At 49.2% G+C, this 17796-nt stretch overlaps 1 protein-coding gene across 1 annotated transcript in view; it reads right to left on the reverse strand.

Moving 5' to 3' along the window:
- Positions 1-5051: 5051 nt before the first annotated feature.
- LOC144165249 (uncharacterized) overlaps positions 5052-17796 on the reverse strand; it is a 33515-nt gene continuing 20770 nt past the window's right edge. The window contains exon 2 of the mRNA XM_077695376.1: positions 5052-7199. Within this exon, the coding sequence (XP_077551502.1) occupies positions 6081-7199 (1119 nt within the window). The 3' untranslated portion in view covers positions 5052-6080. The remainder of the gene's footprint in view (positions 7200-17796) is intronic.

Raw genomic sequence — 17796 nt, forward strand, 5'->3', positions numbered from 1 at the left:
GTAAATCACCAGGAGACACCTCAAGCAGAAATGTTAGCGCTGACACCGTAATGCCGTCTGACACGAGAGCGGACTCAGACAGCTGCAGAAGAATATCAGCTAATTCCGCCCTTGTCCCTGGAGTGAAGCCCTCATTTAAAAACCTGGCACGCAAAAGGAAAGGCCAACCCAAAAGAAAAACGAGGTTCCAGGTCCTGCGCAATTCGTTCCAATGTTTCCATAGACTCACTTGCTGGCTGAACAATTGATTTGTCGTTATCCTGATCTTATGCAACCTTTCTTGAACGAAGGAATCTATGCAACATGCGTCTATTTTTGGACGTTGATAGAGAGGCAAAATTTTTCGTGTTATAATTGTCTTTTGCTTTAGAAACAATCAGCTTGAATATGGCAGCCGCGAACTTGTAACTGGTCCAACTTGATGGGCATTGGTTTTTAAAAACTTTCTTCGAAGCTGCCTCTCTCTGACTATACGCACGAGCACATTCCTCATTCCACCATGGACTGGAACCGCCATCTTTTTGTGAACAAACAATAAAGTGGGATTTTTTTAACAGATTCAGAAAGGATAGAGTAGAGCTAAGTACTGTCTTTAGTTCTTTTTGAATGTGATGAAAATTTATATGCCGAACTATATGTGCTCGCGGTGACTTAGAAGGGCATAAAAACTCATATACAATTGGGATGTGATCACTACTTGTAGCTTGGTCCCACGTAGACCATGAAGATATATTTCCCGTAGTAGAGAAGGTCAAATCAAGAACAGAACTGGTCTGGCATCGAAAAAATGTCGCAGTTCCAGAGATGAAATATTACAAATTGTTGTCCTGCATCCAGCCGCAAAGACGCCTGCCACAGGAATCTGTGAGGCAACCCCACGATACGTGGTGCGAATTGAAATCCCCACAAAGAATAACTCGCTTTTCACACGCCGACACGACAGCATCGAGTGAAGAAGTGGAAGTTACTCCACCCGTAAAGTACGCGTTCACTATAGAAAATGCAACGCAACCTGGAAGGTTGAACGTCACTGCCAGAATTTCCGATTCCACGGACATTAATTGAAATGAAAGATGGGCTTTATGGCAAAATTGAGGGGATACTAACGCCGTGGAGATGCTGCTTCTCCAGCGTGGGCTTCTTCCGCCTTGTCTTCCGCCTTGCCTTCCCCTGATTCCTGGCCGACTTGAATGCGGCGAAAACTTGCACTCAGCCTTCTTCGCTTTCCTACTTGGTTTTGCGCACCATACCACAGCCATACAGTCCAATCCAATCTTGTCCAGCCCGGTACAGTCCAGTCCAGTTCAGTCCGGTCATAGAGTTTCATACTAATTTACACCAGGGGGAAATCTGGCGCCACCGTCTACGGGAGCCGCGCTTCGGCGAGCGTTCCGTCATGTACGGGCAGGCACGTTCCACTTGTCCTTGGCATGGCTCATGAAGAGGCTGAAAAGTGGGCTCTGGCTGCAAAAAGCAACGATATTACTCTGGAAGGTTCATCAAATTTGTTTTGTTATAAAATTAAACCTCAGAAAGATTAATTCGTCAATTACTATGTAGAAGCTTCATGCACGATGAACAAGAAAAAAAATGTTACCCTTTTTTGTTGATTTTGGCTTCGAGACAAAAAGGAAGCCATATGGCTATGTTAGCCAAGTCGGCGAGGAACGTCGTTAGCAGCAATGGCGCCGCCCACGGCGGCCCACGACTGCAGCGACAGATTTCTTTCTAGTATATATTAGTATGAAACTATTAGTCCAGTCACTGCTCCTCGCGCATGCACAGCACGGCTCTCCAGGAGCCACGCGAAACAGCTATCAAGCGGCTCCGCCGCACCGTCAGACTTGGCTACTGCACAAAGGAGGCGCACAGCTAGGCACGCGCCGGCGCCAGTGTCTGCCGCGGCTATGAGGTCATTCCTCTGGAATGCGCAGACCGGCGAATGTGCAGACCCAATTCTCTACACACCCGTACTCCATTTGGATTGTATTTCCAATCCAATACAAGCCAATTTAATCCAATCGAATTCTATTCAATCCAATTCTCCCCTCGCTTGCGCAGCACGGCCCTTCAAGGTCCACGCGAAACTGCTCAACCTCGGCCAGTGTAGCTTACGCTACAAAAATAGAAAAACGAGCTAGCATAAGAGGTGTATTTTGTGCGTCCAAAAAGATTTTCGCCGTGTGCAGGAGAGTCAACAGAACCAATAGAACAATTCAGTCCTACTCTGTTAAGCATGAAAACCGATTTGTAGAGCGTGTTGAAGGCGTCGTGTTTTCGATTCCGCTGTCCTGTGGGAAAATTTGTGTAGGTCAAATGGGACGATGCCTCAATGAAAGGTTAAAGGAACATAACTATAATGTACACAAGGCAATTAGTCGCAACTTCGGTGTCCACTGTAGAGATTACCACGCCTGCTCCCTCATCTTTCACGAAACACCGGCCATAGCAAAACACGAAGGTAAAATACGCACAGAAATAATTGAGGCTGCAAAAATACAGTGCCGAAAAGAAAACTGTGTGACCGTGCCCAGAGATTAATTTTCTGTCCCACAGATAGTTCAGCACGTGTTTGTGGCACATGGCGTTGGTGCCGCGTTTCGACCGCTTCGGTTGACTCCAGCATTCATGTTATTTCTGCTTTCTTCTATTTTTTGACTGTCAGCGTATATATGTGACATGTTTAAAAATAAAATTTCAGTTTCAAGTAAGCGCTCGCGGTTGTCACTTTTTTGTGTTTCATCTGTGTTGCGCTGTTCCCCTCCTGGTAATTATGAACCTACTCGCTCAAGCCTTTTCTCTTTCTTTCTTTTTCTTTCTTTCTTTTTCTTTCTTTTTTTTGCATCTCTTTCTTCGCTCTCTTTTTTTAACACGAAATTGCTTTGTTCCCATTGGAAGCAAGATACACACAGCACATTCTCCTTCTCAGCGTGGGTCGAACCGCCTTTCGAGTCGCAGCAATTGCACCCGTCCCTGAGTCAACGTTCACGTGGGTTCTCTTGCCGCCGGGTTCTTGCTCGTCGCGATATTGGGCTTTTTTGCGGTACGGCGCATTGGAGCCGCTTTAGGAGGCGGCTTATCCGGGTTTTCAAGAAGAGCGGTACTGCTGTGGTCGCTGCTGTCCTCACGTTGCCTCTTCGACTGCCATGATTGGAAGCGCGATAAGACAGGCACTATATATCTGTAGCGCCTGTCTTGTGTGCTCTGTATTCACCGTCCGTGTTTTTCCGTTGCGATTTCAATCATGGCAACCCTTCAACTAGCCCAGCAAAAAGTTATCTGCCTGCTCGGTAGCGTGCTGGCGCTGTCCATGTCTCCCGCTTTCCCTTCCTCAGAAGAGGGGCCGAGGCCACAGGTTGCACTTTTATACCCGCACAAGCACCGCTGCGCGTTGCCTGCTCATCGGGTTGGACGGCAGGTTTTCCCTGCGCAACACTGTTGGGCTCAGACTCCCCGGCTGTTTGCAGTCTCCTGTCCGTGCACCTCAGACGTTTTTTTATGGGGGCACCATCCGCAGTTGCCCGTCACATCAGCCGCCGCGGCTACCGCCTCCTCGGCCCCACCGTTAGCGGCTTCTTCGGCACCCACCTCGTCCATGAGATGTTCCGAAATATCGTTGCTGCCAACGGGACCGGCGACACCCGCTTATGTTTTCACACGTGCACACTTGTGTCCGCACCGACGGCAACGGGAACAGCGCGGCACAGGGCACTCTCGACGAACACGACCGGCGTTGCGGCACCTCAAACAGACAGGCGGCCTACGTGGGACGACGACCACGAGTGCAAGGTCACTGGCGACGCGCAGTTGGTGGGGAAGGTCCCCGACATGGTCGAAGCGAACGCCAAGCAGCAGGTACCGATTCGCGCCGTACACCCCAAACCCAAACGTTGTCTACCGAGTGCACGCCCGAGAGTTTACTGTGAGTATTCTAATAAAGTGGTGCGCAACTCCAGAGTAGCACATGCTCGCACGGCGGGATCGACCAACCAAAGAATCGACCATCAGAAAGCTTCGCGTTCAACCATCGTCGTCGTTAGACGCAGGGGTGCAGACTCTTTTAGATGCGACGCATCTCTTTCACTCGCCTTGTCCCTCCGGCGTCGTCCGGCGTAGTCCGCATCCCTCCCCCATTTTCCTCGCCGCACCAGCTGCGCGCTAGCGCTGCTCTCACCGCAGCGCCATCTGCGTGTTAGCGCTAGCCGGCGCTCGCTCCGTCGCCGTGCCAGTTGTGCGTGGGTGCGGGTTAGCGCGCAGCTTGCGCTTGGTTAACACATGCGCATGCGCTGCTATGCGCTGCTCTCTCTCATTCCGCTGCATGTAAACGCGGTAACTGCGCCGCTCCGCTGAGTCGTTCCGCCTCCGCTCCGCGGATGACATCCTCCGATGACCACCGATGATTTGAATGGAGACTAACAGGCCTGCTATCGCGATGGTCGGCGCAACCGTAACAAGCACCGGCCACCCCGATAAAATTTACACCATCTTCCCGCGAGGGGAACCATGGGGTAGATGCGACGCATCGGGGGTGAACATGCTGCGTAAAATATGGACACACAACAACAATGGACACGCCAACATAACGGAAACGCAACGGAAACTCCCGATGCGTCGAATCTACCCCATGGTTCCCCTCGCGGGAAGATGGTGTAAATTTTTACGAGGGCGCATGCGCGAGAAACATCACGTGTTTTGGCTTGTGCGTAGCTGTGACGGGAAACCCGTTCCTTTTTTGGTGCGCGCTTTTTTTATTATATCATGTTCCCCGTGTCTAAAGTAAAATTTTCAGTCGAAGTCTACGAGCGTCCTCTGCGCTGCGGTCATCGTCCTCACGTTGTTTTCGCCAGCAAAATGTATTCATTCAGCTAATTAACTAGGAAGTATGCTGAATCGCAAATTACAAACACACTTTTTTTTCCTGCACTCCTTACAGTGCACTTCGCTTCGCTGGACATGATTGTGCACAGAATAGAAGGGCACTGGTTTTTTCTCGTTGTCTTTCGCACCACAAAATAACCCCTCTACTCTAGCAGAAGAACCATTGTCAAAAGAAAATGAAGGGAACAAACACGACAGCCCTGAAAAATGGGTGGCACTGCTCGTCGACGGAGATTTGGCGAGACAGAAAAGACGATTACCGAACAAGGACCGCAGCCAACGACAGAAGTCCCCTTCACTGAGGAGACCCACCACGTCTGACAGGCAAGTACAAAGTTGTCCAAGCTAGAAATCTAAGCACGTAGGAATATACCTAATTTATTCATTTAGCTTGTTTCCCTAACCCACGCCAGCGCGGCATTACTAGCACGCTTGCTTCACTGCATGGCATGAATGTCTACAGTTTTTTTCGAAGTTGAGTGATCGCGCACGATACATGGATACATTTATAGCACGATTTGCTCCGGGCCGTCTAACCGTGTAATAGTTAGCACAACAACCATCGCTATGTATGTTGACACAACCTCAACGCATCGTTACTCGGAAAAATTTCCAGTTCACATGTGACTAACACTTTCTCATCCGTGAAAACACCTTCAGCCGTGCATGGCTGGATTTCTAAAGCACCCCCCCCCCTCATGAATCAGACGCTGCGGGCATTTCTAACCAGCCTAGAAATTTTCATTATTTCGTTGGCAAACCCGCCAGGACACGCCAAAATATACCCACCAGAACACGAAGGAGCTGACTGTTTAAAAACTGGCCCGAGAAAAAAAAACGATTTATGAATCGTCACCCTTCCGTCCTGAAATGCGCCCTTCAGCTTTCACATAATATCTAGCCCCAGAAAACAAGTAATCTTGTAATTTTCGCTTGTCTTGTTTAGATTCCTAATGCACTAAAATGTCAAAAAGTTTACTACAACCACAGGTACACAATATCACCTAGTATTTTTTCTATCAAAATAAGTATACTATGAATGACAGGATCCTTTGTCGTTTCAGTAAGCACTGTATTGTACGCAATGAAGGAATACAAACATTCAGCCATGTTAAATTTGTTATTAACACACAAATACTCCGACACCAACCGGTTTTGTCCTGTTACGAGTTGATAAGAAAATAGATGTACAAAAGCACCTCTTACAAAAACACCTCTAATCGCAAAATCAGCTGGTTGTTCTGAAGATAACCATCGCGTTCTATGTCGCTTGACTCAAGAGCGGTGTTAGTAAAAAATACGCCTTGATTGCCGAACCCTGATGGCCTGGCAAAATTTTCAAGCGTCGCATCTGGCCTACCTTTAACCCGGCGTTCTTCTCGCGTCTCAGGATGAATAAAGTGGAGCTTCAATTCTTTCTTGAATGGCCACACAAGAAACTCGTCTTTTCTACCCCTGTGCAATTTCAGTAGCAAATGAAGTAGCACCCCGTCACCGTCTTTCTTGAAATGAATTCCCCAAGACATGAGGTACCGACGTAGGTAAACCTTCTCGCCCAAGCTCTGAGAAAACCCTGCCTCAAGTGCCTTTTGCTTCAGTGCATCATATCCTGTCAGAATGCGCTGATTAGTGTTCACATCGATTTGAACCGACTGCATGATAGCACCTATGGTGGTCTGTAAGGAGTTGCTTTTTCCCGTGCAAAGATGTTTCAACTCTATGGCTTTTCGATTCAAATATTCCAAAGATTTAGCTGACACTCCATCAAGTTGGGCTTTTAGTGTTTCTTGCACATTATTAATTGTCTGGCAAAGTTCTTCATGTTTGTTGTTATGGGAGACAGAAGCTGCATCGCGTTGATCTTTCAGTTGCTCCTTCAAGCTATTGATGTTTTGGCACAGTTCAACAAGTTTACCGCTTTGCAAGGCAGCGGATGCTTCAAGTTGACCTTTGAGTGCTTCCTTCAGATCACTGTTGCTGTGGCAAAGTTCAGTGAGTTTGTCGCTCTGTGCGCCAGTCTCCAAGGTCAGTTGAGCGAGCTTAGCATCTACTTCGCCTACCCGCCTTTCTACCTTTTGTTCCAACGCTGCCAAATGCGTCCTCAGGTCGTCGTCTGTCCCCGTATGTGTATCAGAAGCCGCACTCAATACAAGCGCTGTGCATCGGGATTTCAGGTGCGCGCACACGTCGCGCCGTAGTACCGGGGCCGAGCAGGTGGGGCAGAAGGACACGTGGTGCTGGCATTCATGGCGAAAATGCTCCGCGACTTGCGACGCTGCGAGGACGACATGGCAGCCGTTGGCTTCGTTCCAGCAGTGTACCTGGGAGGGAGACAAAACAAAGCCCTGAGATAAGAAGGAAGCGGAATATTCGCACTTTAAGGGGCGAAGCACCTTAAAGGGAAGCTGAAGCGCTTTCCAAAAAAATTGAGTTAGATTAACAGTTACATAGTTTCTTGCGCGCTGATTCCGAATATCACATTCAAATTTATCGTACATGAATCCAAGTGGCATTTATCTTGCAAAAAGCGCGGCCCCGTTTGAAATACGGGCGCTTTTCGTCTTTTGACGCCCCTGATTGGTTGCGCCCGTCATGACGTCAAAGGAGGACACCCTTCGGCCGCGCGGGTTGTCGGAAGCATTGCGAACGATCGCACAGTTGCCTTTGCGGCAATTTAGCTTGCAGTTTAATTTTCGCACATGACTGAAAGTTTGTTTTATAATTTCCCGTGCTGTTGGTTCAATTAACTTGGAGCTTAAATTTGCTTTACACGACAGAGAACCCCAAAGCAGTGGCTGTGACGTCGACTAGTGGGTTCCATCAAAATATTTTTGAATTAGGCAACCGGCATAGTGGGATTTTATACCTTATGTTAGTATTACGTACTGCCTTAACTGTTTCTTATTATACACAAAACCATTTATGCCGAAGATTAATGGGCGTTTTATAAACAATCTACCAGCGAAAAGCACGTACGTGCACTGCGCGAAAAAATAGCGTTCATGCGCTGTAAACGTATATGCGAGACACATCTTGCCGGTACACGCATAAACCAACAAGCAGACTCTGCTTCCGCATTTCCTTTGTTCGTTGTCGCCCACCCCAGCCCCGTTACTCATCCCTGCACACAGACCCACACGCGCGCGCCATTTCGGCAGCGGCTCTACGGCGCCTCCGCGATTGCTAGCTGCACTTCGATGAGTGGCGTCTTACTGCTTCACATGCATTTATTCTGAAAACACTGCAGCATACTAGAGCCTGCTCAGCATTATTGGCTGTAGTAGGGCTTGACTTTCGCTTGTGCGTTGCGCATTCTGCTACAATATTACGTCCACCTCGTTATAATTAACAGACCAGTCGGACAAAGCAGTTACGTTGTAGTTACGTTACCAAATCACCAAATCACCAAACAATCACCAAACCAAATCACCAAATTAATCGTTGGCCTGTTTCAGCATTTCTAGATTTAAGCATTTACCGCGCTAGTCGGGCAGAGGCCGTATATTTACTCTTCGCTCCTAATTTTTTTATTATCATCATTATATATATCACCGACTATCACTGGAGCACACTTGAGGTTCAGTGACAACAAGTGCTTGCCGGGTTATAATATGCAGCCACACGGAATCTTGGGCAAAAACTTAGGCCCCCGCAGTCAACACAAATTATGGCACGGTGGTGGCTCGGAGTGGTGTTTTTTTTTTTAATTCCAGACAAGCATCACCTTATCGTGACATGTATACTTGCAAAATAAGTAATCTGGTTGTCTTGGTTCTTTTACTTTGTAGGAATACTGTTTACCTCTTAGCCGGGAGAGAACTTCTATCAGGATTGGCCCCTTGTTTTAGTTTCGCCAAAAAAATTTTTTGAACACTGTCCTGAGCCCATAGGGAAAGAAAACCGACGCGTTTAAGGAAACAAGTATTTCCTGAACAAATGTGACTTGGTTTCTGGAATGGAACGAAACATCCCCAGCCAAAGTACAGCAGTATTCCCCATCCTTCCTAAATGTAGGATCTAATGTGAACATTCACGTCCGTCGCATCAAAAAAAAAAAAAAAACGCATTGGGGCGGTTTACAAAGTATTTAACGTAGTGTAGTATATTCTCTATCATCAAGCACAGCCACCTCGGCTGTCGCTTCCGTATGTTATCAAGCATCCCGGCGTGGCATTATTCTGCTTAGGAATACGGCATGATAACGTATGCCTCGTTTGGCGTTAGTGCATACTTTTTGAACACGAAAATTGTACAAATGAGTGCTATCAACCACAACAACAACAAATATCATTCACAAGGAAACGCGGCGAAAAGAGCATGGCCGAGGCGGCCGATCCGGCCGGAAGTCCAGGTATGACGTTTTTCAGCAGGTTTTCGCCCGCGCTCTTCGGTCTTCCGGCATCGCGCGGCGAGATGGGGGCGGGGCATCGGGCCACTTTTGTTTGCTCATTGCGCCGCTTCTATTGCATGTATTGCGAAAATATTTCGTACACATGAACTATTCAATGTGTACTTGCTGCTAGTCAACTTTTTTTTTAATTCTAAAACCGCTTCACCTTCCCTTTAAGGCCGAGGCTTGTCCGGCGCCCGTGCTCACGGCACAGCGCCGTGTAAATCGAAATATCTGTGAACAAAAGCTGCATCACGCTGCCCTTTCGTCTCCGATTTCCAATAAACTGTGTTAAACTGAAGCGTGCAGACACACAGAGCATTTTACTACACGGCGCCCACTTTAATGAAATTTTCTCTCATTCCTCAGCTTTGCACGCTTAGGTACAGTGGTAATCCACGATAGGGCGATTTGATTGACAAGTGTGCTGCTTTTCCGCAACATTACTTCTTTCACAGGTCCCGGGAATTTATGGCCGGGTCAGCTAAATTTTACCAACAGAGAGTGTTGAGCAAGCCTAGAAGCGTGCGTGATGTACAGTGGCCGGGCGCTAGGTACTGGTACCCATTTTCTATGCAGTAAAAAAGTGTTCCAGAACAATTTCTTGGCGCACTTACATCTGCTTACCTGCTTTGAAGGCGAAAACGTGGCAATACTTATTAACAGCTTGCTTTCTCCCAGATCATAATTGCATCTCTTTCTTCGATTTCTTTTTTTAACACGAAATTGTTTTATTCCCGGATACACAAACATTTGAGTGACGTCATACCCGTCATGGAAGTGACCCCAGTACAACGAAGCAAGCGGCCTGTAAACGGTGCACCCCTACACACAGGGTCTTCTTGCGAGGAAGCAACCTTTAGAAGAAAAGAATACGTTATACTTAGGGTTGTTCGTTTTCTGGGTTTATATTTTAAGACAAAAGTGTTTTATGCCGGGATACACCAAGATTTCATTGACGTCACATGCGTCACGTAAATGACGCCAGTACATCTTTGCTGAAGGGACCCCCCAGCAGGACGTCGCCCGCCAAGTCCACCACAAGACAGCCGCCGACCCGCAAATCATGCTCAGTTGCAGATTTCGCTGGACATTTCACTTCGTGTTTTACCGATTTCTATGGCAGACGAATCAACCACCGTTTTTTTTTTTTTTTTGTCTTTTGACGCCAATTACTTCAACTACTTCTTTTCTGTGAGGCTATGCTTGCGTCTCTTCGCTGTCGCCTCTTTTTCTTACGGCGCGCATTGAGTCAGCAAGCAGACTGGAGCGCGCCCCAGCTCCCCTAGAATTAGGCACAACTGGGACGCGTTCCTCCGGCACCTTCGGAGTTCAGTGGCTCGTCTCTGTCCAACAAGTGGCTCGTATTACCCGCCGTCACATAAGCACAGCCTATTAGACCTAATAAATCAACGCCGGCCTATTGGGCTCAGTGTCACGTGGTTCGGATATATAAGCCAGGCAACGCGGAGCATGTCTCACTGCCTCCCCGTCGCACTTTCGCCAAGCGTCGCCGCCGACGAGCGTCTCGTGCGGGCGATGAAAGGCCGCCAGGGGGCCACACTGAGTGCCCGCTCTCCCGTCGGCTCTGCAGATTAATCGTTTTAATTGGAAAAAGCGTTGATTGTCGTCTCCACAGCTTGCTGTGGTTTCACCGGAAGACAGCTGCACCCCTAGGGTATCATCCTTCTGGGCATCCTTCCAACTTTGTCTTCGCTACAAGCCACCGAAAGACTGGACCACGCCGCTCGCAAAGCTAGGCCTAACCAGGCCTACCACCACAGCCTTGTTCCACGTTTGCTCGCCACGCTGGCAGCTGCGCATCGCCGCCCTTCGCTTACCCCTACGCCATGGAAAACGAAGTCATGGGTGAGCTCATCGCTCCGGCTGAACTAGCCGCGCCGGGTTGGGCGCACATTCGCCGCAAGCAGAAAGCCATCCGCAACGTAGAATCTCCGCCGCAACAGGCAAGTGTCTGTGCACAGCATACCCACTCGACGCCGCGAGGCCAGAGAAGACCCACACCGCGAATCGCTCCGATTGAGCCGTTCCCCCCGAACGACGTTAAGATTGTCCTGCGTCCACGAGGCGGACTAGCCTTAGCCACACTTCCGGTAGCGGCTCTCGCGGACACAATCCAAGCGCATGCTCAAGTAACTCCCAACTGTGAAGATCAGATCCGCATTTAGGCAAGATCCAATTTTATTGTGGTCAGCACTCCTTCCGAAGACCGAGCACTGAAATACGCAGCACTATCATCCATCCTAATCGATGAGCAACGTTACGAGGTAGCAACTCATGTACCAGCGCCAGCAAACACGGCTCTGGGTATCATCTTTAATATCCCCAAAACGGACAGTCCTGATCAAATAGAACAGAGTATCTACAACTACAATCCTCACCTTAAGATCCTGGATGTTCGCCGCCTCAACACCTCGAACATGGCGCAGATACTTTTCGACGGGCCACACGTTCCATACTGGATTCGGTACAGAGCGGCTACATACAGATGCAAGCCTCTACGCCGGAAGACCGAAGCCCGCGCCCGGTGCTGGCAGTCGGGCCACCGCCAGGATGTGTCCCCGAACAGACAAACTGCACCCCGCTGTCCCCGATGTGGCATCACCGACGCCCCCGAAAATCATCCCTGCACTCCGCAGTGCATAGTATGCGGAGGAAGCCACCTCACGGGTTCAGCGGACTGCCCGCGACGCTAGAGACCGAGGCCCAGACCGCTTTCCTATGCGCAAGTCGTGGGACAACAAAGCCCTCCAACACTTGACTCCTTCCCACCGCTACAAAATACGGACCACAAGAAGTCGTCATCCAAAACGGCCAGCCACGAGCGACACTTCAGCAACTCTGAACACCTGATTACCAAGACACCACCTGGAATAGAGCGGCAACAGGTGAGCGGCTCACGTGCGCCTCCCAGCTCACAGCTCCATCCCCCTCCTGTCATCCCCCCAATTAACAATCCCCTAGCTGATGTATTACGAGAATTACAAACCATCCGAACCGAAATCGCCGCCCTTAAGGAAGAAAATGCAGCTCTCAAACGAGGAAACTACATGCTCAAACATCACCCTCCCCCTAGAAGAAACCCCACGTCGCCTCCTCCTAAGCGCAAAGCCCCCTCGAATTCACCCTCCGAGGAACCGCAGAATGAACCTCCCGAACGGTCGGCCTCGCAAACAGAAACACGCTTCGAAAAGCTTGAATGTACCCTCATAGAACAGAAAGCCGAATACACACAGTTCTATCAATCACTGCTTAGTGCCCAAGCGGCCATGCAAGCATCGATAGAGGCGATGAGGGCGGAACTGCATGGCTGTCTCAGTCAATTCGTTACTCCATATAATGCGCCTCTACCCCAGGACTTTGACATCACGGATGAAGCCAACCCCTAAAGAAATCTGTATCTGGCAGTGGAATTGCCGAGGTTTTTTTTCCGAAAACGTTCTCTTCTGGAAATGTTAATAAGCACGGTTGCTAAACCCCCCTCCGTCATAGCAATACAAGGACCAGGGTCAGATTAAGTGGATACCAATCATTCCAAGACCCCAACAACCCATACATCGCAACATTTCGGCAACCCATAAACGCTTCGACAGCGTGTCCATACCGCACGACATGATTACCATGTATCCAAAATGTCCGTCTTCTCGTCTGTATGTACTTAACGTATACAGCGGCCCAAAAGAGCGTAAACACACTTTCAGAACCCTGTTTTCCTTAGCCAAACAAGAAGCGAAGAATCATCCTCTCCTAATAGTCGGAGATTTTAATGCCCCACACACTGCATGGGGCTATTCTACAATCACCAAAAAAGGACGCTTACTGTGGGAGCATACACACTCGCACAGGCTCACTCTCGAAACACCACCGGACATACCAACAAGAATAGGAAATAGCGCACAGAGAGATATCACTCCGGATCTTGCATTCACTCACAACATAAAAAATGCCTGTTGGAACAATACGGATAACCATTTAGGCAGCGACCATTATATCATACAGCTTACCATCCCATCCAGCGTCACCCCTCAACCTGAGCGCAAACAAAAATGTATAACGGATCGGCATGCCTTCAGGATAACCCGCAACCAATGCTATGAACAGTCCTCCGAACAACCAACCGTAGACACGTGGGTTGCGGAACTGATTAGTAATAAGAAAGCGCATGATCAGCTACTTGATCCAGAAATTCAGGCAGACATGGTTGACTCGCGCCTACATAGCATGTGGGCAGCCCTACGTAGCCTTCGAGAAAGGTGGAAAGCCACTAAACACAATAAACGACTAAGAAAGAAAATAGCTGAACTTGCACACAAGACAGAAAAATATGCGACTGAGCTAGGAACCCGTAGATGGGGAGAAATTTGCGATCAATTAAGGGGAACACTCAGTATGAAACGCACATGGTCCCTGCTTAGGCACCTACTGGACCCGTCTCAGTCGAAAACAGCACAAACTAATCGCATGACACAGTTAATACACAGCTACCCTGGTACACAACAACAGCTCCTTACAACTCTCAAAGAAAAATACATTCCCAGTGGTGAACAACGCCCCCTTCCTGACTATCGGGGAGTTCCTAATGAGCACCTAGATGAAGACATTACGGAGGCGGAAGTTAGGGCAGCACTTGTTAATCTCAAAACTGACTCAGCCCCGGGTAAAGATGGGGTAACCAACAAAATGTTACATACTCTAGACGACAACTCTGTTACCACATTAACTTACTTCTTTAACCAACATTGGAATGCAGGTACCCTGCCTGAAACATGGACTCACGCAAATGTCTCTAATTCCAAAGCCTGGCAAACCCTTGAGCATTGATCACCTTTGACCAATATCACTCACATCTTGCATAGGGAAACTTCTTGAGCATATACATTCTCGCCTCCTCAAACTCATAAATCAAAGGAACTCTCTCCCATCCACAATGTTTGGCTTCCCTGCTGGGCTCTCAACTAACGACATTTATCTTCAACTTCATAATGACATCCTAGCCACACCACCGCGGGCCCACACAGCTGCAATTCTAGCATTAGACCTTACAAAGGCCTTTGATAGAGTCACGCATCAGGCAATATTACAGGGCCTTTCTACTATCTCCCCCGGCCTAAAAACATACCACTACATTAAAGCCTTCCTCACCTCACGAACAGCGACGCTCCGCCTTGGCCCTCTAGAAACGGAAGAATTTAGCTTACCATCAATAGGAACACCGCAAGGAGCAGTGCTTTCACCGCTACTCTTCAACTTAGCCCTACTTCAAATCCCGGAAGCACTGAACAAAATACCAAATCTTCACCATTATCTCTATGCGGACGATATTACACTCTGGACGAAGGGGGGCAATGACGCCGAAATAGAAGAAATTCTCCAAGCTGGTGCGATAGCTGTAGTAGAGGGCGCTACCCTCGCTGGCCTCCAATGCTCCCCCACGAAATCTGAGATATTGCTTCTACCCCCAAGGAAAAGACAACATTGGAATCCAAATATCCATGTTTACATTGCGTCAACCCCTTACCGATTGTCTCAGAAATCAAAATTCTCGGTCTCACTATAAATCGCTCCAGAACTACTACGGACTTTATAAAACAACTTTCTTCTCACGTCACCCAAACCATCGGGTTAATTAAACGCATTGCTACCCGAAATAACGGCGTTAAAGAAGCTGATCGACTACGTTTAATCCAAACATTTATCATCAGCCGTATTACTTACTCGCTCCCGTACCTCCTCCCAACTGATGCCAGGCTTGAGGCCACCGGTACCTACAACATGGCACAGGAGCTCATAGAAGCGCACCGTATTGGACAACTGAATCGACTAACCAAAACACTTCCCGGACAGCATCTGCTTCAACGCCTCCAACTCAAAGCGCCCATCATCACAGCTTCCAAGTCTTCTATCCCACTGGAAATTCATGCTGACATCAGAATCCGCCCTCTCCCTCGAAATATGCACCCTGATGCACACCGGGGCCGCAGGATGCACAGGGCCAAAAAGCTTGCAGAAAAGTACCCGATACGCCCAGACACAGTGTATGTCGATGCAGCTGAATATCGGCACCGCAATGCATTCGCTATAGCAGTCATCAACTCCCCAAACAATCCACTACTCACTTCTCTCACGATCCGCACGGCAGAACTGGTCACGGCGGAAGAGGCGGCAATCGCAGTAGCCCTTGCAAGTCGGCCACCACCCTCAATCATATTTTCTGATTCGAAAACGGCCATTAGAAATTATGCTGCGGGTACCATCTCACCCCAGGCCCTAAAACTTCTCCTCCAAAACCCGCCTACTACCCAAGTTGAGCTGATTTGGACTCCTGCCCACACTGGGCTTGGGGGTAACGAGGTGGCACACACGACAGCCCGAGCACTCACCTCCCGGGCGTGCGCCACCTCCGTAGCCTCTCACGGAGCCAGATCAGCCCGAGATAGCCTATTGAGCTACAACGATATAACTGCTCATTACCGCCTCTCTCGCCTCAAATACCCACCGGCCCACACCTCACTGACGTACACGGAACAACGACTATGGAGGCTCGCACAGACCGAATCCCTTCCCAATAGGGCCCTCCTCTATCACATACACCCCTCAGTTTATCCCTCTCCCTTTTGCCCACTATGCGGAGACAAGGCCACGGTGCAACATCACATGTGGGCCTGTCCATATGATCCCCTCCCTGAAATCAATTCCTCGGAGCTCTGGGAGGCAGCGCTGAGCTGCTCTGACCCGGAGAGACAGAATATCAGCATAGCCCGGGCTACGAAGGTCGCCGCACAGCTCCGGCTGCTGGCCACCTCCCTCACTTAGAGGTCTTCTTTAATAAAGTGCTTCTCTCTCTCTCTCTCTCTCTCTCTCTCTCTCTCTCTCTCTCTCTCTCGTGCGGGCTCAGCATACTGTCCGCCCCCTTACACTTTCGCTACACTTTCCGCCGACGTTTTCTTTCTGTTCTCGCTCGCTCGGTTAAGATGCCGTCGCCGCCGCAAAGCCACAGTAGCGCCCGCCGAAGTGCTGCGCGCTAAAAAAATGGTTGACGATTACGATACTTCCTCATACGAAATTTGTGCGCAGCGCGAAGTGGAGTCTCCTTGGTCAAGGCGCATAGCTGATGTGCCTCAGGAAGTGATCGCGTGATCAGCAAACGCAAGGCGGCGCGCACTACTCTGCCGTTATCTCGCAGCACGTTGGCGCCACCGATCATAAAGTAACTTGTGTTTGAACCTCCCGCGCATTTATCACGTGGTTCGGACGAACCACGCAACGAGGACTACGACGAAACACCGATGAACGTGCAGCACGCAGCGCGTTCTGTGCTTCTGTGTTTTTTTGTGAACTTGAAAGAACAGGACGCTTGCTTTCATCGATGACCGATTTTGAGTTTCCCTCCTTAGGTGGCACTTGATGCCGAGGGCAGCTTTCACGCGTGTATGGCACGGGCCCGCAATGCTGCCCTCCCCCTCACAATTTCGCAACACTCCCCTCCGCAGCTTTTCGGTGTTCCCATCGCGTGCTCTCTTACGGCGCCGTCGCCGCCGCCAAACCACTGCAGCGGACGCCTAAGCGCTGCGCATTCAAATTAACTCCTAAACCGTTCTATGTGCACAGTAAGATGCGCTATTAAAAATGCTTGTAACAAACGTGGTTCCCGAGCCTCGTAATGCGCCAATAGACGGCGGCGAAGGCGTACTCCGCCGGATACGATCGGTGCGGTTTCGGTTCGCGCGCTTGTTTGTAGATTGCTTCCTGCTAAACTTCCGCCTTTTGGGAATAGCGAACGACAGCGCTAATTGATGTGTGCGGGGCTGCAACAGCATGTTCAGAAACAAACCAGGAACCAAGTTTTTTCTGCTTTCTAAGCCGTGTGCGGCGTCAACGCTGGTTCAGGCGTCGTCGTTCGCGCTGCCCTAGACGCCACAAGTGACGTGGTTAAGTTTCAGCGTTACGCTAAGTATAGTGAACTAGAATACTTGGGTAGTGGAAAAAGCGCCACCTTCTCTCCATAGCGCCCTTGAAGCCGACCATGTTAACCGCCGCGCGTGGCGCTGGTGTGCCCCGCCCGAGGAGATCCCGAGGCGGCGAGCCTTGCCGCTATGCTGCTGTTGAGTGGTACACGCTCGGTTTTTATGTTTCTTAAGCCGCTGCACATGTTATTTTTGTGTGTGTAATTGCAAGAGCAGCCTAGCTTGCACTACGCTGATCTTGGTTCTTTTTTTGGTTCTTGGTCCTTGGTTCTTTTTTTGTTTCTAATTTAGAAAGGACATATGCTTGCGGCGGTCTCTTATTTCCGAAGGGCCATGGCCCATGCGGTTTCAAAGAATAGTGCAATTGCGTGTTGTGGGATTATACCCCTAATAAATTTATGTGATTGCTACAAAGATTTTATATTTGCGATTTGTTTTACACTGCTTTTATTTGTTGAATTCCTGACTGTTTCATGATATCTTGCATCTGCAAGACGTGGGCAGCACTTTTAATGAACTTGTTCACTCGAAATATGGTAATTC

This window comes from Haemaphysalis longicornis, unplaced genomic scaffold, assembly GCF_048455015.1.
Source record: "Haemaphysalis longicornis isolate Haplotype H1 unplaced genomic scaffold, Haemaphysalis longicornis Haplotype H1 scaffold_14, whole genome shotgun sequence".
Taxonomy (NCBI): domain Eukaryota; kingdom Metazoa; phylum Arthropoda; class Arachnida; order Ixodida; family Ixodidae; genus Haemaphysalis; species Haemaphysalis longicornis.